General features: G+C 35.1%; 1 protein-coding gene across 1 annotated transcript in view; it reads left to right on the top strand.

Moving 5' to 3' along the window:
• The first annotated feature begins 3,201 nt into the window (after positions 1-3,201).
• LOC110737444 overlaps positions 3,202-25,940 on the top strand; it is a 56,985-nt gene continuing 34,246 nt past the window's right edge. The window contains exon 1 of the mRNA XM_021917806.1: positions 3,202-3,331. Coding sequence (XP_021773498.1) covers positions 3,202-3,331 — 130 coding nt within the window. The remainder of the gene's footprint in view (positions 3,332-25,940) is intronic.

Here is a 25,940-nt window from a genome sequence, read left to right as displayed (position 1 = left end):
CACCAGAAGCTATCGAGGCATAAGGCCGGATGCGCCTGTTTTTTGCTCTGGGGCAAGACAGGCGGAAAATTCTTTTTCAATCAAAAAGCTAAGCCTAAAAACTTAGCATTCTACGTACACGAGGCTTATGGCCGAATGCGTCTGCTTCTGCTATAAGGCTGGACAGGCGGACCTTTTTCTTATTAAGAAAACGAGCTAAAATACTTAGCAGACTATTTATACAAAAGAGAGGCCTCAGGCCAGATGCGCCTGTGCTTTGTTCTAGGACAAACCAGGCGGAATATTTTTCCTTAACGAATAAGCTAAGTTAAAACTTAGCATCTTATTTTAACGAGGCCTATGGCCGGATGAAATCATAGGATCGACTACTCTGCATGGCCGTCTGTTGCTTTATTTGGGGAAATCACCATAGTGATTGATTGACCTAGAAACCATGCATACTCTTCTAAGTATCAATAATTTCTAAGTCAATCAATCCAATCAACCAAAATCAATCGACATCCGTCCAGGGGCAAGAACATTCGCATACTATACAGGCTAAAATACTTAGCTAAAATTCTACGCATAAAATTTGGAAGCTTTGAAAATTTTTAAAAGCATAAACACCAATATAAATAAAACCGACCAAATGACCGGATGCTTTATAAAAATTAACAGCCGTCAAAACTGACGACTGTAAAGTGTTAACTAGCTAAGCCAGGAGAATTGTTGAATTACCCGACCCCTTGGTCGGTAAAGATACATTTTTACTCGGCACACAGGCCGGAAGATCAAACACATGGCCATTCGGCCGCAGAAGAAAATTATCAAAAGCTTAAGTATCAGGGGAGAAGTTCTTAACGTTGGCACCCGTATCATCCATATTTTCACCCGCCGGCTGCTCAGCATTTTCACCATCCTCCTCGTCCCCCTGCTCGTCCCCAGAAGAGCCCGATGAGGATTCGGACTCTTCACCCTCAGCAGCAGCCTTGGTCGCCTCCTCTTGAGCTTGTCGAAGAAGGTCGGCATTGAAATCCTCGTTGGCTTGGTCAAACTTGGATTTCCAAGTCCTATAGTCAGCACCCGGCTGTACCGCCTCCCATACCGTTCGCATGATGGCCTCATAATCTTCCATCATTTGTTTGACAAGGGCCTCCTTCTCCTCATCAGCTCGGGACTCAAACTTGGCCTTCAGCTACTTCTCCTGGTTCGCTTGGCGCTTCCCTAGGCGACCAACCCGCTCCTTGACCCTCTCGGCTTCTTTCTTGGCCTCTTGCAGAGGCTCAAGCTTTTCCTTAAGACCTTTAATTTCGGCTTTAAGACCATTAATTTTGGAGCGAGCCGAATCCAGGTCCTTGTTTACTTGTAGGTTGACGTACGCTTGGGAATACATCATATCAAGGTTCAGTAGATTACTTTGAGCAATTTCAAATTGAGCTCGGTCTAAGGCGGACTCGGCTCGAGCTTTAGCGGATGTTACCTCTTTGGAATTTTCCTGGAGAGGCTTCCTTAGCCCCTTAATGCGCAGCATAGCCTGGATATGAGTAAAGCGCCGAATGGTTAAGACCAGTCGGATATATACTTGACAATAAGTAAATCAAGATAATTCTCTACCTCACAGAGATTCCCCAAGATGGCATCAAAATTAAGGGTGTCGACTCCTCTCACGGACGCCTTGTCCTCTAGATCAAGCGCCCTCAGCATCTCCTTGGCCATCTGGACAACGGTCGGCCTTTGCACAGGAGCTGCAAGATTAAAATTAGTCAAGAAAATTTTAAGAAACTATCTATATGATGGTATCCAATATAAAGGTGGTTGATACCATCCGCCTGAATCTCCTCCTCCTTCCCATGGTGCCTCTTCTCTCCTGCTGAGCCAACAGCAGTAGTGGGTTGCTTAAAGCCACCCTTCGATGCCTGATTGACATCTAGTTTGCTGACCTCCCTGTCAGCTTTGAGAGTAGAGTCGTCTCCTCTGTTAGGCTTGTGAGCAATGTGCTTCCGGTTCTTGCCGGATGCACTCACATCACCCGTCCCAGTCTTTTGGATTTTGGATTGGGATTGCTTAGAGGGAGAAGGTCTAGTGGAGCCACTCTGCATTAGCAAAAGGAAAAGGCGTCAGAAAACATGCGGGCAAAAACTGACCTTGCTCAAAAATATCAAGTATTATAAAAAACTACCTTGGGGGTCCTGACTGTTTTCTGCTCGTCACCCGCTCGATTAAGGACGTTCGAGCGATATTTCGCCGCAGAGACGGCAGCCGGCTTCCTTGTTGCTGAGATCTTTCCATGGCTTTGTCTGCACCAAACGTAGGAGTTAGAATTTGTAAACGAGCATTGAAAAGCAATTTAAAGTTGCATAAAATCATACGGCCGACTACCTCTCGGCATATCAAAACTTAGCCCACAAGCGGCCAAGAACACCCCATCCTCTAACCATTTGTATAGGGGAATGTAGCTCTAAGGGACGACTATTTACTCCCCTTGTTCATTTGTCCGGACGGACACTTTGAACAAACCCCTGTCAAAGATTTCCTCCTGGGACCGCCTAGGGAAAGGCGGCAAGGAACTTTTGCCAGCCAGGAGGGGCGGATCCTTGTTACACCTATTGTATTTCTGATCCAGCCGGCTATCAGAGGAATGGACGATGTTGAGCTTGGCTCTCCAATCCTTCCATTTATTTTCCTTACCGACTGCCATCATGTACCCCTTGCAGGTGTACCAGCCTTCGCCGCCCTTAGCCGGCGCTCGGCTGAGATAGTGCATGTGGGAGAATGCCTCAAAGCTAGGCTCCACCTCCAGCATTTCACATGCGAAAACATACCCGATAATATTAATCTAGGAATTCGAGACTAGTTGCTAGATACCCAGTTGGTATCCGTCCAATATTCTCTCCACGGCCAGATAGAGAGGGAGGCGCAGGCCAGCTTGGAGGACCGCCTCGTAGCAGCCGAATGCTTGGTCCTTATAGCTGCCCAAGATCGGCCAGGTTATTGTATCATCCTTGTTCGGCACAGATAAGGAAAAGCCATGACCCATTACGATCATACGCTTAAAATTGGCAAGGCCGGATGTCATAGAAGTCCTCTTTCTTTGCAGAACATGGTGATAGTAGGGAGCACGTTCCAGGCGCCTAGAAGCACTCGGCTCGGCCCATCCTTCTCCCCTCTTCACTGACAAGGACTCCCTTGTAGTGCCTATCTTTGCTCTGACCTCCTGAAGTAATGGAGGCATTTTCAGAGGATGACGAGGCCGAATCATCATCGGAGCTCTCACCAGAGCTGGGGGACTACCGACCGGGGCCAGCAGGGTCCTCCCCCAGACTCTCTTTCGACGCCTGTTCTGAAGGCTCAGGTTTGTATTCATTGTCGGCTTCCCACAGTATGGTATCGTTGGGGGTGCCGCTCGAAGAAGGGGGAGAATAATAAGTTGGAGTTGGGGGAAGGTCAGATGAAGGGTTTGGGGGGTTCTCAGAGATTTCACTGGCAGGCACCCTAATGGAGCCATCAGAATTGACAGTCTCACTATCCGAATGGTAAAAGGAATCATCCGCCCTAAATCTCCTTTTTGTTTGCTTTGTTCTGGTCATCGTGTTCTGCAGAGGCACAGACACTATCGAATTTGGAGATGTACTTAAAGCAAAGTTCTCGAACGAGCATTCGGCACTCCTAGTTCTAGATTCAACCATCCCCGGTCACCGCCTGATCGCTAACCTAGGCCGTGCTGGGTGCGTTTGGGAAACCATTTTGATAAATAAAAATGCAAAAAAAATAAGTAAAAGAAGAGATAAGGCGGTTACCTTAGAAGAAGGTACTAGGAGACGCTTGGTTTGCTGGAACTGACGGACAAAAAGCCGAGCGTCGGATACTTGATAAGTTTAAGTCTTTGAGAGTCTTTGAAAGTTAGAAGTCCAGAGATTCTCCAAGATTTGCAAAGGTGTGAATTCAAAGGTGGGGGGTCAAACCTTTCTTTTTATAGAGGGGGTAAAACCCTAATTTTTCCCTCCAACAGTAAATTTAAAAATCCGACCAATCGAATCGAATCTGTCACCGGCGACACGTGCCAAGCATGTGTCCCCTGTGAGGGGCAAATGATTTGGGTATTTTTACCCAAACAGCTGGCCCAACCCGAGCCAGCCATGTGTCAATGGATGGGGTGCCACTTTGGTCCCTCCAGGTGATTACACGTGGAGGGCAGATCTGGCCCCCTGGAAATGGCGGCTTTCAAGGCCAGAATCCCAAGGGGCCCCTGCAAAAACGGGGTGCCCTTTTTTAGGGCACAAAACCCTAAAAAGGGGCACACTTACCTAGAGCCCTATAAATAGGGAACATTCCCCTCATTTATGGAGATCAGAATTGAGAGACAACTTTTATGACCTAACCTTGATTAAATACCAATCATTGTCTGAACTGTCACTCTCAAGATACAATACGCCTGAGCTTGGAATCCAAGCAGATAACTTTATTTCCGCACGTTTTACTCCGAATATATTACTAAATTAATCTTCGGAGGCGGACCACTGACCATCTGGCGGTCCATTTTCTTTGCAGGTACAGGCGCCCCTTGTTGGATCCAGTCTTAGTGTTGTAACTTTTCCGAGGGACAAAAAACCCCAAAACAGGCATATTCATATAATTTTTTTTAGTTAATTAGAACGATTGACAAAGATAAGACTTGACCTAGACATAGATCACGGTGTATAAAATGTTTTCCATTTTGGGTATACCTAATTTATATTTGGGCGTACCTAAAACGAACTGGTTCAATTTTTTATTTTTTAATACAGAAGTTTAAGGTTATTTCAAAAAAATAATTACATCCGTTTTTAGTACTATTGAGTAGGTTTATTGCCACTCTATCTAACCAAGATCTTATTAGCTTGTCACAACTCTTATAAAAATTGAAAGACCAATTTTAGATGCTGAATATAGTTGTTCAGCCAAAACATTACCTATTACATAATGATCCTTGTTTAAAATATATATCATGATATATATAATATTTCCCAATTTGGATATACCTAAGTTTTATTTGGGTAATACCTAAAACAAAGTGGTTCAATACGTTTGTTACAAAATACAGAAGTGTAAAGTTATTTAGCATATTCACATCTATTTTAGCACTCTTGATTAGATTTGTTGCAATTCTATCTAATCATGGTCTCATTAGCTTAATGACTAAATCACGATTCTTATTAAAATAAAAAGACCAATTTTAAATACTGAAAATAGTTGCTTGGCCAAAACATTGTTACCTATTACATAACGATCCTTGTTTGGATTGAGATCCTTTACTCTTAAATTAATTTAGGGATATGCAAAAATATATATTTGAATGTACGTTGTGCGTAATAAAGAACAAAATTAGGAGGTCCCGAATGACGACTAGTTAGTCCTAAAATATATTGCTAAAGATTAGTTTGCTTTTAATCGAAGGATAGTCATCAAAATTCAAACACACAAGAACCCTAACAATTTCGATTATTAGTCCAATTATTCGCAATGGATTACTCTTGCATAGAAAAAAAACTCACGAGAACCCTACAATATAATTAAATTAATTTTCTTTTAGATACCCCCAAATCCCCAATTCAAATTTTGGGATTCAATTTTTGTCATACCTAAAATTTGAAATTTTTTAATTAGTCAACCAGGACAATTGACAAATATAAAAGTTTATTAACATATAGATTACGGTGTATAAACTATTTCCTATTTTGGGTATACCTAAGTTAATTTTGGAGGTACCTAAAACGAAGTGGTTCAATTTTTTTTTTCTTTACAGATTATAGAAATTTATGGTTATTTCGTGTAATCACATCCATTTTTAGTACTCTTGTCCAGATTTACTGTCACTCTATCCAACCAAGATCTTATAAACATAATCATGGTTCTTATTATTAAAGTACAAATCCTAAATTTAAATATTGAAAATAGTTGCTCGCCCAATAGGCCAATACATTACCTTACACAATGATCCTTGTATGGATTGAGACTTTAAATTGGAATATTATTAATTTTAAATCATTTTTATTAAAAAAAAAACCAAATTATCATCATTATAAAACTTTTAGGGTTATTTCAAAAAAATAATAATTAAAAAACTTAAAGGGATAATTTGGATAATTCAAAAGTATATATATATATATATATATATATATATATACACTAAAATAACTACCGTTGATGTCATCATTGCCTACGTGTCACTTTTTATTTAATTTTTTCCCTCCAAAATGCAAGGATGATGACATTTTTTTTTCCTTTTTTAAGCTACCCTACTATGCTTTTTTCCCATTTTTAAGCTACCCTTCAATTAAATTTTTTTTTTCCTTTTTAAGCTACCCTCCAAAATATATTCCATTTGGATTTTTAAATTTTAAATTTTGGGTTTTTAACACATATTATGCTATTGAGTTATTTACGAGTTGTTAACAATAGTTAATAATATAATTTAATTGAAATTTCTTAATTAAATATGAAAATTATGCACTTTCAGGAACTGTATATTCATATTTAAGGAAAATTTGTCAAAAATAACACCACCTTTAAGAGGTCTTCCCTAAATAACACCACCTTTTGATTATTTCACAATAACACCACCTTTGACACACATCTGCCAAAAATGAAACAAAAAACCGGTCACCTATTTTATATGTTACCCTGGGACACATGTCCTAGTATGATTTGTCAGTTTTATTTTTAATTTTTTATTTTTAAAAAAATAAAAAAAAACTAAAAACTTAAAAAAATAAGAAAATAAAACCCTCTTCCCACCCCCTTGCACCGGCCTCCACCACCCCCCACCAAGACCACCCACCTGAAACCACCCTCTCCCCGGCCCCCTTCCCAATTTCTGGCACCCCTCCCCTTCCTGACCCCTTTTCCGACACCCCTTTCCTTCCGGACCCCATTTTCGACACCCTTCCTTTCCGACCCCATTTTCGGCACCTCCTCCACTTTCCTGCAACCTCCTCCCCTTCCCGACACTTTTGCAGCACCCCCCCCCCCTCTTTCTCGAACATCAAGAAACAAATCCGGGGACTTAAAGTTTGGGGTTAAAGTTTGATGGTGGGTGGTGATTCGGGAAACAAAAACCACCACAAAAATTTGGGGTTAAAGTTTCGGGTGGTGATTCAAGGGCGGAAGGGGGTGGAGACGGTTGTTGGAAGGGCAAAATTGGTTTGCCGGAAATAGTGGAGGTGGTTTGGCGCCGGCCGGTGGGGAGAGGAGCGTTTTCGAGGGGAGGGAGGAGGGTTTTTGAGGTGAATGAGGAGGGTTTTAGGGCGGGGGGAAGGTGGTTCAGTGGAACGAGCTGGTGGTCGGGGTCTGGGTTAGAAGAGGTGTCGCTGACGCCGGGGTAGGATTTTGGGGCTCTGGCCGCCGACGGCTATGGGGAGGCCCAACGATGGGGTGGCTGCCAAGGAGGGAGGTTTTTTTTTATATTATTTTTAAAAAAAAATTGTAAGTATTGTTTTTTTTTTTAGTTTTTTTTTTAAAAAAATATCTTAAAAAAATTGACTAATGATATTGTGACATGTATCACTAGTAACCTTTTTAATAGGTTACCAACAGGTTACGTTTCATTTTTGGCAGATGTGTGTCAAAGGTGATGTTATTGTGGAATAATCAATAGGTGGTGTTATTTAGGGAAGACCGCTTAAAGGTGGTGTTATTTTTGACAAATTTTCCCATATTTAATTATAAATTATTTAGTTAGGAAAATGAAAAAGTTATTTTCTTTTAGTACGTGTAAAAATTCTATAATTCAATTCTTATTTTAAAATCGTGCATCGCACGGAATTAATCTAGTGGTTGGGAATAATTAAAAAGAGGGAGAGAGAAAGTGTTAGAAATTGATGTAAAAAATCATTATTAGTACAACAAATTGATGATAACTCATCAAAAAGTAGAGAATATTCTCAAATTTTACAACCTTAAAATCAAAATAGGTCCTTAACTAGTATATACTAAAATAACAACCGCTAATGTCATCATTGCTTACATGTCACTTTTTTATTTATTTTTTTCCCTCTAAAATCCAAGGATGATGTCATATTTTTCCCTTTTTAAGCTATCTTATTTTACGTAGCTTTGAAATATATTTGAATTTTTAAACTTTAAATTTTGGGTTTTCTACACATATTGTGCTATTTAGCTATTTACGAGTTGTTAACAATTTTTTATTAATTTAATTGAAATTTCTTAATTAAAAATGAAAATTATGCACTTTCGAGAATTGCATACATATTTAATTAGAAATTAGGGCCTATTCACATTTACTTAGGGCATGTTCACATTTACTGAAATGAGCTTAACTAAACTGAATTGAACTGATTGAAGCTGAACTGAGCTAAAATGAATATTTTATGAGAGAAGGAAATAAGGAGCTGAACTGAACTGAACTGAACTGATTGGAGCTAAACTGAACTGAACTGAACTGATTGGAGCTGAATTGAATTGAATTGAAATTAAGTAAGGGTGAACAAGCCCTTAATTTCAGTTCAGCTCCAATTAGTTCAGTTCACTTTAGCTCAATGCAGTTCAGCTCCTAATTTTCCTCTCTTATAAAATATTTAGTTCAGCTCCAATCAGTTCAATTCAGTTCAGTTAATTTCAGTTCAACTCCAATCAGTTCAGTTCAATTCAGCTTAGTTCAGCAAATGTGAACAGACCCTTAGTTAGGAAAAATGAGGAAGTTATTTTCTTTCAATTGGTGTTGTTAAAAGTCTATAATTCAATTTTTATTTTAAAACCGTGTATCACACGGGGTTAATCTAGTTTAATTAAAAAGATCAGAAATTATCCTTTTCCAAATGTACTCAAAGGGTCAACATTTTCTTTATTGCTTACTCGTAGATTATTTGAAATCTTCCCATGAATAGGACTCATCTGAACCAATCCTAAATCAATACTCATTTTTCTTCTTTGCTGCAACTTGCTCCTATGTCAAATCTTTCTGTAAAGATTCTGCCAAATCTAGTTGGTTTTCTTAATTTTACTAACCTTCTGCAAATGTTTTAAAATTTTAAATATAGGATTTTAGTGAGTTTGGTTTTCTTATTTCAACTTAGAATCCTTCTCCAATAAAGACTTCCATGAGCTCTCTAATCCATAAACATGGCATGCATTCAAATTAAGGTAATGGTAATGCCTTACGTGAACCACCTTCTAGTTTATCACATTTACCAAATGTATGCGAATTTAGAACTAATAATACACCTTTAAAAACTTCCTAGGAATTAAAGTCACCTAATTCATAATACTCCTAGATTATAGCCAAATTACTCACTTACCTATAGAGTATCTAAGCATGCAAGCTCCATGCCCCATATGCCTTTAAAAAATGGAACCTATATGCCGAATATTCTATTTGGAATTATTAGAGTGGTAGGGCTACTTAAACTTTTTACAACTTTTTGGTAGTTCTTGACAAAATTTCCAACTTTAAATATTAATAATGTTAATTGTATCTTGAAATCAAGTATGAATGGAAAATGCTTGACTATAGACACACATACCTCTCAATTTACAATATTAAGGGTCTGTTCTCATTGACTGAACTCAGAAGAACTGAACCGAAATTAATATTTTATAAGAGAAGGAAATTAGGAGCTGAACTAAACTGAATTGAACTGAACTGAATTTCAACGTATGAGAACAGGCCCTAAGTAGATCAAGTTAGATGTAATAGTTTGTCTCAATATATTTCTAACGACTAGTCATAACTCCATTTACAACGAGAGGATAGCAACTTATGGCCATTTCACAAAGAACAATCCAAGTATGAAACATTTCACCTAAAAGTTTGGGCAAACTTATAAGAAGTTCAGCTTAACCTTTTCGGGCTTGTTCTCATTGACTGAACTGAACTGAACTGAAATGAACTGAGCTGAACTGAACTGAACTGAACTGAATTGAGCTGAACTGAACTGAAATGAATATTTTATAAGAGAAGGAAATTAGGATCTGAATTGAACTGAACAGAACTGAACTGAGCTGAACTGAACTGAACTGAACTGAACTGAGATGAACTGAACTGAACTGAAATGAATTTCAACGTAAGAGAACAGACCCTTCCTTATATCAAACTTTCATGATTCTTCCGATTTTTTTCAAGGTTTTCTCATAACCAGTGGCGGAGCTATTAAGGGGCCTGAGTGGCACCGGCCCCGCCATTATTTTATTTATTTTTTTAATTTTATTAACTAAAAGATGTAAATTTATAAGTAAATACAATTTTAATGCAATAAATAAGATCATCATACGCAATACTTGTTATTATGCTGTCTACTTTTGTTTCTCCTATTTATACTATATTTTACTGTCAATTTACAAATTTAATATATTTCCTAAATAAATCGACCCAACTAAATTTCATACCAATGAATTATAATGTGTCAGATGGCTTATTAAACTGATTAGTATTGATGCCGCGGTCATTTTAGAAAGATCCCTCAAGTATGTTTAAATTATTACATAGTGTAAAGATAAGATTAATATAATTATTAATTACTATTACTATTTATAGGTTTTTATTGTAACATTAGATTAATAAAAAATCTTACGGATTTTTCACCAAATACCACTGAGTTTTAACATAAATTCACCAAATACCACCAACATTTTTCAAATTCACCATATAACATTCAATTTAATAAAAATGTCACAACATGCCATTTCCATTAACTCATTTAGTCATTAACATTAATTACGCCACGTGGTAGCTTGTAACTTGTTTTTATTATTATTTTTATGAAACAATAAATATTTTATTTAATTAATTAACTTTAGAGAAATTATTTTTAAAATTAAAAAAAAAAACACTAACTTAGCCACCGCCGCCACCACCCCAGCCCCGACCTCCACCCCCGGCAGGCTGGCGACCAACCCCCCTCCCGCGCCGGCTACATTCCCGACCCCAGCCACCTCTCCCTCCCGAATTCCCAGCCACCACCTACAAATTCCCCTCTCCCTGTCGAGTTCCCTAGACCACCTACAAACTCCACTCTCCCTCTTGAAATATCCAACCACCATTTTCGCCGGTAGGCCCAACCCTCTCCAACACGTCGTCGCTGCCCAACTTGCCAAAAACAACTACCCCGAAACCCTAAAACTCCAAAATTGAAACCCTAGATTTTGGTTTTAGGGTTTCGACGTACGTAGTGGTTTAGTTGGGGTGGAGATTACACCAGGAGGGGCGAAATCAGTTTGCCAACACGGGGGAACTGAGGTAGGTTTGGACGCCTACCGGTGGTTAGGGAGGGTTTTTCGTGGGAGATAGGTTGTTTCACGGATGGTGGTTCGGTTGATTAATTTCGTGGACACCGCGGTTCAAGGGAAAGGAAGTAACGTCGGCGGGGGTTCTGGTCGAATTTCAGACCGGTACGGAGGTGCTGATCGGATTTTGTGCCGGCGCAAGGGTTCTGGTCATGCTTTGTCGGCTGGTGGTGGCTGGCTGGAGAGACATGGGTGGTTGATTTTTTTCTCTTTTTTAAATTTTTTTTGATAATTAATTAAATAATTGTTTTAAAATTAAATTATTTTAAAAAGGGAACCAACTACATATTGCCACGTGGCATTATTAACCTTAATGATTAACGGTGTTAACATCCGTTAGTCATTAATGACATACTGTGACATTTTTATAAAACTGAAGAGTATATGGTGAATTTGAAAAATGTTGGTGGTATTTGGTGAATTATGTTAAAACTCAATGGTATTTGGTGAAAATCCGAAAATCTTATTTGTATTAATAATTATTTTTTTCTCTCATAAATAAATCAAGCACTAATCCCCTAACCTTTAGATAATAATAGTACTACAACAACTACACTGTTCATTCAAGTACTTGATTATTTTCTACCTAACCCAACACAAACCAACCCAACCTTCATAATCTATTTAATGTTTTAGTAATTACCAAATCAACAAAAGATGGAAATAAATAACCAAAATTTAAAAACAAATCATAACAAATCCAAATGGTTATGGTCAAACATAAGTCAAATAATGTCATTAAGTGATTCATATCCAAATGGCTTATGTTATTACTTTAGAATTCAAATACGGTTATTTCAAAATTTGTTTTTAATTCTTCCAATTTCATACCATAAATATGGATTTCTTTGTTTATGTATGGGAAAAATGTTAATTATTGACATATATAATTGAAAATAGAGATACACATTGATTTCTTAGCAATTAATTCATAAATATAATCAATAATTATTGGTTTGTATTAATGAGTCATAAAGATAATTATCTGGATGAGCTAGTAATAATGTAAACTTTCAACGTTCAAATTTACTAAACGCGTTGGCATCCACAATAAGATAACACAAATTCTTAAATAAGGCGGAATTTTACTAATTTATTGTAAGGCCCCGTTCACTTTACCTTATTTTTTGCTAAAATGAAATTATTTTTACTGAAACAAAATTATATTTGCTGAATTTAAATTATTTTTACTAAACTTAAATTAATTTTACTGAAATTAAATTATTTTTGCTGAACTGAAATTATTTTTATTGATTTTCTAATATAATTCTTCTTTAAGATAACTGAATTTTACTGAACTTAACTTATTTTTACCAAACTGAAATTAATTTTACTGAACTGAAATTATTTTTACTTAATATTATTTTTATAAGGTGAAGTGAATAGGGCCTAATATAGGTTAAATTTACCCTAAAAGTGTTTATAGTTACTCTTATGTATTCTACACATTCATAATATATTAGATTAATTGTATTACCTACCTTTTATACTCCCTCCGTTTTTTGAGGAAGTAAAATTGTAGGGTTGTGAGACATAGTAAAGTGTCTCACAATTATTAAAAAAATAAAAGGTACAATGAAGAGAGAGAAATGTGGAGAGAGATAGGAAGAGTGAAAAAGGTAGTGTGGGCCCCACTTCACGTGCAAAATGGACAAAAATTAAACGGAACCACTACCACTGAGTTTATATTTTGTTCAACTAAAACTCTAGTTGAATCTTTTTTAGTACCACTGAGACTACATTTTATACCACTGAGAGTGTATTTTGTACCACTGAAGTTCTAGTGGTATGATTTAACAGCTCAATGAGACATCTCTAAAATGACGTCTGAAATGCCTATAATGCTCTTGCGAGACATAATTTCATTGTATCACAACCCTCCGTTTAGAAAACCTCCCTTTTTTAAATACTTTCTCACTTTTCTTTTGCGGTCATTTTTAAATACTTGTTCCATTTCCTTATTTGGTAAGCTTTTATAATATTTAATTCATATATCTCAACTAGTAGGACCCAATGTTATTACTTTTATATTCTCACTCTTCCAATTTACCTTCCACTAACCCCACTATCTTTATATTTTATTAATTTTTCTAATTTCTCCTAAAACTACGCGCATGGAAAAATGGAGCAAGTATTTAAAACGGAGGGAGTAACATATATCCATTAGAAAATACACATCGAAATACAATCAAAATTATTACAAATTAAAAGTTACCCCTAAACAAGGTAAAGTTACCATTAAATAGTTGAAGTTACCCTTAGATTTACGGTCTTCAATAAAAATTAACAAAATCCAAATTATAGAAGATATTTTGGATAAAATAAACAAATGTTGATAAGGTGGAACCCAATATTTTGGATCCAGACCAATTACTTATTATATTTATAGCTATTTTTTAAACCCCTAATTTATCATTAAAATTTTTGACTTAATTAGTTCATTTGACAAATAGAGCATTCATTATTACACTCTTTAGGTAGTGTCAACATTTGAATTTATTTAATAAAACCGCTTATTTATTGTAAAAAAATTTGACTTAATTACTATATCTTGCTATTTTATAGCAAGGATAGGATACATCATACACAATTGTGTGATTGGGGAATTCATTTCTATCCTATGGAGTACTTGGGTTATTAGGAATTACCAGGTTTTTAAAGGGGAAGGAGGGTCCCTATCACACGGTCACATTAATAGCCTAACAGGGCTGTCACTTTTCTAAGTTAATGTTTATCCAACATCAAGCCCCCCCTCCTAGGATTTGTTTATACTACCTCCGTTACAGGTTATGTGTAACGATTAGACATTTTTCCTCTTTACTTTAGGTCAAATCGTTGCACATAACTTGTAACGGAGGTAGTACATCAATATGGACGCAAGCCTTCCACTTTGAGCGGCCACCAAACGGCAGAATAGGGATAACGCTGTTAATTGATGGGTCTTGGCAGAAGCACACATGAAACTCTGGTATAGGCTGGACTTTCTCTATAGATGGAGAGGCATTTCATGATGACGGAAGGTCATATTACAGAGTTGTTTCAGCTTTGCATGTGGAAGCCGTGTCACTCTTATATGCGCTCATGTAGGTTGAAACTAAAGGTTGTGCTAACATTGTTGTTTTTACATATTCTTGTAAACATTCGACTTTCGAGAACATTCGAAAGTGAGAACTTAAATTTGAAATTTGTGTCATTTGGAAGGTTAACGGGGATCGTGCTATAAGGCACATCATTTAGCTAATGATTGTAGGCTTTGTTTATCTATCTTTATAACGTAGTTTTAATTTTGTTTTTTTAAAAAAAAACATTTGGATTTGTTATGATAGAATAAGGAAATATATTGAAAATATTATTTTGATGTCCTAAATATTCTATTTTATCTATGATATCGTTTTTTATTTTTTGACGAATTAACCAAATGCCACTGAGTTTTTTTTTAAAAAAAAAATTCACCAAATTAAATACCACAAACCTTTTAAAAAATTCATCGAATGTCCTTAATAACTGACGGTCATTAACTCCGTTAGTCATTAGAATTAATTATGGTTTGTGTCATAATATGATTATTTTCTTTTAATCATTTGTTTTAATTAATAAAAATAACAATTTTTTCTTTTTTTTTTTGTAAAATTTGTTTGTCCAAGGTTTTTTGGATTATTTTGATCTTTTTGGAACCAAAATAAGCTTAAAATTAGCAAAAAAAATTATTGAAAGCTCCGTTTTGCATATTAAGAAGTACCTTTATTCGCATATGGTGAGGAGGGTGGCCCATCTTTGGGGATCCCACTTCCTCTCTGCCCATGCTCCTTTAAAACCCTAGGAATTTACACTTTTTAAGAATGTGTTAGGATTTGAATTCATGACTGTTTGGGGGACCTTGAATTAGAGTTGATCCTATTATTACGTTTTTTTGTAAGAAACTAATAAGGAGTCGCCAATGAGTTTTAAGAAAACTCATAAACCTCGTTCATGCATATCTCCCAAATAGGGTTCAAGAGATATTTAGCATGAATCATAAGTTTACCCATGCCCAAATTGGTCTACTTGTACCAGAAATGAATTCGGGAGCAAAGGTACTATAAAATAACATTCCTTTTAGGGAGGAATTACTATTCTAGCCCAAGTGCATACTCTACTAGCTCTTTATTTTTCACATTTTCATCACCAAACAATATTTGCAATGTGGTTCTTAAAAACGAATTTAGTTGATTTTATTTACAAGCATTTATCACATAAGGATTACATTGCAATGACTGTCATTATTCTTTATTATTTAAATTCGTAAAAAAAAACATTTAAATAATATTCGCCTTGACTTAAGTGATAAAACAACAATTAATTATTTCAATTATAGTCTTTAATTAACACAAGATATTACATGAAATTAATTAATTAATTAAAAGTTTATTTAAAGTGATCAAACAACACTAATTAATCAATTAATGTTATATAAACAAGAAAAGAAAAGTGATTTATCTAAATGCTGAGGAAACTAACCGTTCTTCTTTACATGCTTAGATCTTCATTTTATATGTTTATGGACTTCTTTTCTTCTTCATACCTCCAAGTAATTCAAATGGATGGATTAGGGTTGAAGAGTATTTGGGAAGAAAGGAGAAAAGTAGTATGAAAGTAAGAAATTTTGAGAGATTTAGGGTTTTCACATTGCTAAGGTTATTATTCTAGTTCTTTTGTTGCATTTAGGTCTAAGCGATGACCACTTTTTATAGGAGTGGGAATCTAGGTTAAGGGTTTAGAGCCGTGTTGTGAGGTGGTGCTTGCAACTCTTAGAGCCGTGTTGTGAGGTGGTGCTTGCAACTCTTAGAGCCGCAGTGAGTGTCGTGTGCAACTCTAGGACTTGTCCGCGCTAGGCGGGCACAATTTAGTGAGTTACACGCGGTGCGGTTTGCCTTATACAAAAATACATTTTAAAAACTTCCATAACTTTTGATTGACAAGTTGGATTAAAGAATATAAGATATCATTGGATCAAAAGATATGGATCAAAAGATATGGATCAAATGATATGGTTGTTTGAAATAAGGTTAGAATCTATTTTGGTATCCCACAACTCTACTTTCCAAAATCGTTGAAATTAGGTTAAAATCTATTTTGAATCAAAAGATGCGGCTGTTTGAGTAGAAGGGTGTATTTTAGTACCTGGTTTAGTATTTTTATGATATTTTTTTTAACTCAAAATTGGGCTTATAATATACTTTTAGAAATCCCTTTGGAAGGGATACCCAAATGTATAGGCTTTAAATGTATATTTGGTGGTTAAATGCTCTAGTTGGCTCGGTTTTCAACAATGTAAATTCCATTTACTCCAATCATTGCATTTAACACATTTAGGTTCGTTATTAATCAAGTTTAAACATGTATGAGCACGTTTTAGGCCTAATTAGTAATCGGACAAGGCTTTAAGATAACTTGGTCTCAAATACGGGTTTTAACTTACTTTGTAATGCAATTCTAAGTCCATAAACACTTCTTTGATCTAGCATGAAGAACGGATTTTTATAACATTATCCCACTTCCTGTCGGGACAGAAGGCCAAAAGTAGGTTTCTATAGTTAGCCCCCACTTTGATCGAGTATAGAATAGACGATGATCAAAGTAGTCAAGGAAATAAATCCGAGACTCATTATGCGAAGTTCCTTAAAGATAAGGAATCTTTCATTAGTGTTGAGAATGTGAAAACTATCCTTGATTTTCTAAATTTTCAAGACAAGTATCTCCTAAGACAAGAAAAGGTATTTTCTGGATTTAGTGCACTAAAGAATCTAGATTGACCTTTTACAAGTATAGAACACTTTTACATGCAAAGGTTGTCTTGGGTGATGTCATGTTTTGAGAATATACCAGGTTTAAAAAGAGTAAAAGAGGATGATACCCTCTCAATATGTCATCGACAGTCTAAAATTCCTTGATCTTTCATTGAAACTTTAGTCCATGATTTTAACAAAGTAAAAGATGATAAATAGAGGGTGTTCTGACATTTGTAGCCTAGCACTGGAATAAAAGATTGACATACGCTCCCAAAACAAATACTCGAGGTCCACAGGATATAAATACATGTCTCAAGACTGGAGGCACATATCCAAATCCAGTGAGAGAGAAGAAAATCGACAACTCTCTCATTAGTTTTTTCTACAAGATGAAAACACGCGTCTCAGGACTAGGGGCACGTCTCAGTTGTAGGCTTCAACAAGGGCTAGTTCTTTATACAGGGGGTTGACGAACACCCAAACTATCCGGTAAAGTTAGAGTGATTCCTAGCTAACCATATTTTCTACCAATGAGGGGCATCTGGCTCCGATGGTTTAACGCGCTCGACGACTCATTTAAGTTAACGCATTATGACAAAAAAAGAAGTTTTACCTTTTTTGAACGGGAGGCAAATCTCGTTGCTAGTGTAATTTTGCGCAGCACAAACACCATACAATTTTACATTGCATGATAACGCGGCATTTTTGTTATGGACACCAAAAATACGAAAATATGACATTTCTAAAAGGGGCTGTACAGGAAAATTCCAAACTATCTATGGGAGCTTATGCGTAAAGCGCCACGACGGAATATTTTAAGACGCTTCATGAAAATATCCAAAACATATGCTTGGGACATGCACAAATCATGGTGTATATGCAGGATGATGCAAAAAATTATCAAAGAAGAAAAGAAACTACTAGATGCAAATCAAAAAATAAAATGTTTTTGAAGGTTTTAAAAACTTCACGAGAAATCCTGTTGTAGGGTATATTTCAAGCATTATCCCTAGCTTGAACCCCACTATGACCATACACTTAAGTACGGTGGCGTCCAAAGGGAAAGAAGATAGAGCAAAAGAGTCGCCAACAAGTTTTAGGAATTTGTAAACCGTTCACAGGGTGAAGGTTACACCCCTTAACGATCCAGGAGATCATCAACTCCAATAGGTCTGGAACCATGACTGGTAGTTCGGGGATGAAGGTACAAATCCAACCTAAAAGAGATTGAACCTGCCCTAATAATAGGCCTCTACTTTATTCTGATCGTCTTCATGTGCGCTTTTCGACTAACATGCAAACAATAGGATTAACCCTAAACCTGTTTATCTATGTTGGTTGAATATTAATGCACAAATAAATCTATTATTGGCGATCACTTGAATTATAATCACATTAACCCTAAACAAGATTATTAATTATCTTATTAAGCGTGATTACAAGTACCAATTCCCTTTAAACATGCATAAAAGGCGTGATCAAGAAATAACAACAAATATCAAGCAACATAATAATAAGCAATTATATTTATAACAATTAAAATAATCATAATAACGCTAAAGCATAATAATAGAAAGATCCTAGGCGTGATACGAACAAGATTAATAACAAACCCTAGCATGTCACTAAACAAAAAAAATCAAAGCTTTAACCCTAACATGATACTAACATGCTATTAGGAAAGAATATAGGAAGCATCACAATTGTCATATTTGATATTAAAGTTACCCTAAACATGATACTAGGAAGATCAAAACACCCTAACATGACGCTAGGAATCATAATAACAACCTAGACATGATTTCTATATCATAATATCAATAAAACCATTAAAGCACTTACTTGGATGCCTCGTATCTCTTTCTAATAACAAAATACACACGTTAGTAACTTCAAGGAAAATAAAAAAAAAAGCAATTAAATTAAATAATTGAAATAAATATTAGGGACCAAACCCTCAGAAATATCAAACCTTTCACGTCTAGGGCGAAGGCAACTTCGAATTTGGCTAGGTGTTTCTAGATCTTGTGAATGCAGAATTTTGTATGCAAAAGGGTTGGTTTAGAAAAGTGAGAGAGAAAAGATCTTGAAAGCTAGAGAGAATAAGAGATTTGATGATATTTGATGATGGAAAACGGAGATTTTAGGAGGCTATTTATAGAGAAAATCAGCCGGACGGATAAAAAACAAATAAGAGTTTCGACGAGAATAAAACAGGTTAGCGCCAGACGCTGGACATTAGCGCCAAGCGCTAAGGATAGCGCCAAGCGCTAAGGATAGCGCCAGGCGCCAAGCATTAGTGCCAGGCGCTAATCATTAATTTCACGCGTTTTCTTTATTCTGATAAAATTTAGCCGTACAGAAGGGCAAAATCGTATTTTCCTTAAAAACACTCTTTTATTACGATTAAAACTCTAAAAAGTCAACCAAAGTCAATTTATCAATGCTAATTGAATTAGGAATGAAAAGAACCTTCTAGAAAACTAAAATCAATTCTAATTGCATTAGTAACGATAAATCCGTATTAGGCCCTCCTCTAGATCATTGGGCCGCACATAAACATCAAACCGGGTCCAGTTTAGTAATTTGGCCATAACTTCCTCATTATTCATCGGAATTGGGCTTATAATATATCGTTAGAAAGCTCTTTTCGAGCCCCATCCAACTACACCATTATTGGACCCTTTTCATGGACCAAACTAAACTGGATTGGCTGTTTTCTTAAAATAGGTTTTCAAAAATAGAGAGAAAGAAAAGAAATAAAAAAATATCCGCAACACTAAACTGTCAACACTTTCACTTCATTCGATTATGATTCGACGCGAAAGGTACTCATCACCGAGTTTGGTTTTGGGGAGACACATTTGGGTGTCTACACCTGTCGAGGTGCGAATTCAATGAGCTAAAACATTTGGTTTTAAAGACAAGAAAAACTGAGAAAAATTATCATTTGGACTAACCAATATCCACGCACAACTTTAAAGGTTGCGCTGGGTGTTGCACGCAATTGTCTCTCCCAACTTTGTGAGTTTCGAGTAGAATTTAAGCAAAGAGCAATTCTAGAAGAAACACAATCCACGGGTCATGCTCTTCTTCGTTATTCGCCATTTTTTATCTCTTTCTCTATTCTCTCTACTTTTGAACTCTTTCCCTTAAACTCAAATTTTGTTACCGATTAAAGCTTGAGAAAGTAGATATTATCCTATTTGTGAAGTTCCAATGTTTTCAAAAATTTTCATTATTCGTGCAACAATAGAGAATGAAGAACCCTTAATTTTGAATTTAAAGTCTTTTATTGACATTGTAACTCATGAAAATGTTTTTCTTATGTTAATGAAGTCTTGATACAATTGTTGATACAATTGTCATGATGAACAATTGAATATTAAATTCTCGTATGAGCAGGCATGTTGTATGCGTTTGAATTCTATATTTGATACTCATGATTCTGTTTCTTTCGCTCTATATTAGTCATACTCTCTAATATTTAGAGTAAATTGAAGTATTGAAACCACAGTTATGTCATATGTGTGTAGTTTGTTCTATGACCATGTTCGGTTGAAAAATTAGTTTACAAAGGAACAAAATGATTAATAAATCATTGTAATGCATTTGAAAATTGTAAGGCTTGAGATCTATGTAAACCATTTATAGCTTAGCCGATTCTCAAAAGTAGCTTGAATGGCATGAATGTTTCATTTTTTTCATTGTGAATGTTAGAGCCCCTATGTGTCGGGTTATGCACATTCTTGCTATTTTTCAAGTCTTGGAGCCCCCAATTTGGGGTATTTCCAATGACGTATTATTGTTTGTGCCATTTGTATCATCATGATGTGGGAATGAGCCCATATATCCCATATTTTTGTGTTTTGAGAACATTTATGATAGTGACATGACTTACAATTTTTCAACTAATTTTAAAACATTTGTAGAGATCATTACGAATATAACATTCTTAAAGTTGATTTAGAACATCACTATTTTTTTCATTCTTTTCAATCTTTGATTATGGTCTTGTATGTGGTTTGTTTACCATCCCTAAGCCAAAATTCGCAGGATAACTAGGTGAGAATAAATTCGAGTTAAGAACAAGCAGAAACTTAATTAGTTCATTCCTTTTGGAAATATTTATTAGAATACATGTATTGTCCAAAAGGTTATGCAAAATTTAAAAATTTATTTATTTTGGGAAAAAATCAAACAAAATTCAAAAAGGGAATTTTGAAAACTTCTTTTGTAGAGAATAGGAAACACGTTATTTCGAACTAGAATTCAAAATTTGGAAATGGTTCGATAAATTTAACGAAAGTTTGTTTTAAAAATAAAGTGAAGCTACTATTTCTAGTACATAAACATGTTATTTTCGAAATTGGACCCAAAATGGAAAGAAAAGCCTAGCTCGTAATCAAGGGGGCTTTTTTGTCAAAAATTGATGAAGGAAAGTTGTAATTTTCAAATCATTTCAAAAAAGATGTTGAAATGTGAGCAAACTTTTGTTATTTCTCCCTTTTTTAGTGTTTGTCATCATTGTCATATTTTGCTAATTGAAAGTGAGTTCTTCCCATTAAGCAGGCACCATTTTTTGAAAATTCATATTTATCAAACTAAGATTTGATGGGTGTTATATCCAATATATGGTCTTTATTTCAAAACAAAAGTTATGGTGAGACCTATATTTTTGTAGCTCCCAAGTGTAAACTTAGGAGACTTTTGGACTTCATGTATACATATGTTAAGGGATGTTTCTCAGGTCTTAAGCCCCAAGATTTGTATATTCAATAATGAAATTTTGCATATATTTATTATGAATTGTTAGATCAAGTAACATAATTAATTATCTTAGTCAAATAATAGGAAGTAGTATTCTTCTCTTTGTCATTTAAAGTTACTAAGATGGTTTGTAATAAGTTTTGGATGAATTGATTTCGCAGTATAAATAGCGTGTTCAAATTAGTAAATAGAGAGAAATGGGGATGTCCTAGCTTTTTAGCCCCAATTTGAGGCAAAGAAAAAACAATGGACTAAGTTACTCCCTCTGTGTTTTAATAAGTGTTATAGTTTGACCGACACATAGTTTTAGGCAATTTAATTGACTTAAATAAAATAAGAGGTAGTGAGGTAATTCGAGTATTAAAAAATTATAAAAGAAAGATAGTGGGGTTAATAGTTTATTCAAAAGTAGTAGTGGGTTTAGCCGTTTAGGTAGGAACCATGAGAAGAGAGAGATATAATATTTAAATGTAGTTTTTTGTCAAAAAATAAAGTGTAACACTTATTAAAAAAGGTCAGATTTGATAAGCGTAACACTTATTAAAACATGGAGGGAGTAGACAACATTGTTAGCTAAAGAGATATTATTAGCACCTACTTAACATTAACCTTGAAGCGGTAATACGTTGCTCGTAATGAGTCAAAATTAACATATGGCAGGTTTGACTTTTCCTTTTTAATATATATATATATATATATATGTATGTATATATATGTTTATATGTATATATATATGTATATATGTATATATGTATGTATATATGTATATATATATATATTATATACATATATACATACATATATACATATATATATACACATATATATATATATATATATTAATTAGATTAGACACAAAGCACATAAATACAATAGCCATGTAGTCACATAAGCACATAAAAGGAGCCGTCAAAGCATATAATGTCGTTCTATGGTTAAGGCTTGGGTGTCCAAAGACACCATATCTTAAGAACGATGTGTGGATCAATCACTCAATGTGTTGACTCATGACATGGTTCTCCCAACATTTTGTTGGCGATATAGGTGGGACAATTGTTATTGATTTTGAGATAGAAGAGTAGTGTTGGTGACCCATAGTCAATGAGCCAAACACCAATGGTTAGAAGGTGTTATGATTATGCATGATGCAATACAATCTTGCTTGTTTGACTTTTACTTTTATGAAAAAGGAAGATATTATGCGTTCAATTCTAGCTCTCTAACTAGAGCCTATCCAAGTTAACCCTCATCACAGCTCATCGGTAACCTAAGTTGGAAACCTTGAACCATAACTAAGATCTAATCTTGTAACCTCTAAGTCCCAAAAGGAGCCGCCACTGTGTGGGGGGTGGCCCGTCATTGAGGATAACACTTCCTCTATGCCCATGACCCTTTAAAATCTTAGGAATTTACACTTTTTAAGGGTGTGTTAGGATTTGAATTCTTGACTATTTGGGGGATCTTGAATTACAGTTGATCCTATCATTACATTTTTTTTATAAGAAAATAATAAGGAGTCGCCAATGAGTTTTAGGAAAACTCATGAACCTCGTTCATGCCTTTCTCCCAAGTAGGGTTCAAGGGGTATTTATCATGAATCTTAAGCTTACCCATGCCCCAATTGATCTACTTGTACCAGAAATGGGTTCGGGAGCAAGGATACTAAAATAATGTTCCTTTTAGGGAGGAATCGCTATTTCAGCCCAAGTGCGGCCTCTACTAGCTCTTCCTTTTTCACAATTTCATCACCAAACATTATATACAACGTGGTTTCTAAAGACTAAGTTAGTTTAATTTATATACAATCATTAATCACATAAAGATTACATTGCAACAAATGTCATTATTCTTTGTTATTCAAATTCGTGAAAAGAACAAGATTTATACAATATTCGCCTTGACTTAAGTAATAAAACAATAATTAATTATTCTAATTCTAGTATTTAAAAAATGCAAGATATTATGTGAAATTAATTAATAAATTAAAATTTTATCAAAAGTGATAAAAAAACTAATTAATCAATAAATGTTATTTAAACAAGAAAAGAAAAGTGATGTATCTAAGTGCTCAGGAAACTAACCGTTTTTATTTGCTTTCTTAGATCTTAGTTTTATATGTTTATGGACTTCTTTTCATCTTCTTAACTCCAAGGAATTCAAATGGATGGATTAGGGTTGAAGAATATTTAGGAAGAAAGGAGAAAAGTAGTATGATATGAAAAGATTTTGAGAGATTATTTACGGTTTCATCATAATTCTAGGGTTATTATTCGGATTTTTCTATTGTGTTTAAGTCTGTGAGAAGACTGTAGACACTGATTGTGTCTCTCTAAAAACCAAACCTAATGATGAGTAATTTTCACATCATTGAATATTAAGCAAGGTGTTGAAGAGTCTTATGAATTCTTCTGTTTACTAAAATCTTTTAATAAAAATAATTCATTTCCTATTTTGAAAATCATTCATTTCATATCCTATTTATGAAAACCGTCCAATCCAATTTAGTTTGGTCCATGATATAAGTCCAATATTGTGTAGCTAAATAGGTCTTGAAAAGACTTTTCCAACGATATATCATAAGCCTAATTTCGAGTTATAACGAGGAAATTATGGTCAAAATACTGAATTGGGTCCTAAATGAGCTTTATGGGCAGCCCAATGATCATGTGGAGGGCCCATTAATTATAAATGTATTCCTAAATTCATTAGGATCCATCTTAATCTTCTGAAACCATCTAGAATGTTATTTTAAGTTCTAAAGGGATTAGGATTAGTAATTATAATTATGATTGTTTTTTAAAAGATACAAAATTCTATTTGGAATAAAACAAGTGTTTTAAAAGGATTAAATCCGATTTTAATAAAAGATAAGTACGGACTCTAGGTAACCCAATTAAATTGGAAGAATGACTCCGTACAGAAAGTTTAACTTACAGCTACTATCGCGCCGCGACAGGCCTGTCGCCATGCGATGGAGCTATCGCGTCACGATAACCTTGTCGAGTCGCGATAGAGTTGGTTTTACTTCGAGTCAGAGTCTGACTCTTTACTATCGCTTACGGTCGATTTTTCTCTATAAATAAGGCCAATTTCCTCGTTTTCAATCGTCAACAATCATCTATTTTCTTTTTTCTCTCTAAGCTAAAGCTTATTCTTTCTATCTCTCTTGGTCTCTAAAGCTAGCCTTTTTAAAATACACCATACGTCCATCACGAGACTTAGACACACATAATCAATCTCGAAGTTGCCTTAGACCTCGACATGAAAGGTTAATAGTTCTGATGGTTTCTTCCCAAATCTAATTTCAATTATTATTGTTGTTATTGTTTGATTTAATATTTTCATTAAAGTTACTAACTTGTGTATTCTTTTAATAGAAAGAGGTACGTGGCTTTAAAGTGAGTAATTCAATTGTTGTATTTCTATAGAAATCATGTTTAGATTAGTTTATTTATTTCTAGTATCATGTTAGGAGGCTTTTATTGCTTTCTAGTATCATGTTAGGATAAAGCTTTGATTTTTATTGTTTAGTGACGTGCTAGGATTTGTTAGTAATCATGTTAGTATCATGCCTAGGACCTTGCTAATATTATTATGCTTTGATGAGATTATTATGATGATGATGGTTTGTTGTATCAATATTATCATGTTGCTTGATATTATTGTTATTGCTTGATCACGCCCTCTCTTACAGGTTTAATGGGAATTTGTACTTGAAATCATGCTTAATGTGATAACTGATAATTTGAATTAGGCTAATATGATTTTAATTTAAGTGATCACCAATAATATATTTATTTGTGCATAAATAATCAACCAACATATATTAAACAAGTTTAGGATTAATATATTGATTGTATGTTGATCGAAAAGCGCAAATGAATATGAGAAGAACAAAGTTGAGGCTTATTTAGGGCAGGCTCAATCTCTTTTAGGTTGGATTTGTACCTTCATCTCCGAATATCCAGTCATGGTTCATGACCACTATGGAGTTAGCGATCTCTGTGATCGTGAATGGGGTGTAACCTTCACCTCTTGAACGGTTTACAAGTTCCTAAAACTTGTTGGCGACTCTTTTGCTCTAGATTCCTTTCATTTGGACGCCACCATGCTTAAATGGATGACCACAATGGGGCTCAAAGTTTG

This window comes from Chenopodium quinoa, unplaced genomic scaffold (genome assembly GCF_001683475.1).
Source record: "Chenopodium quinoa cultivar QQ74 unplaced genomic scaffold, ASM168347v1, whole genome shotgun sequence".
Lineage (NCBI taxonomy): Eukaryota > Viridiplantae > Streptophyta > Magnoliopsida > Caryophyllales > Amaranthaceae > Chenopodium > Chenopodium quinoa.
This window is presented reverse-complemented; position numbering and strand designations above follow the sequence as displayed.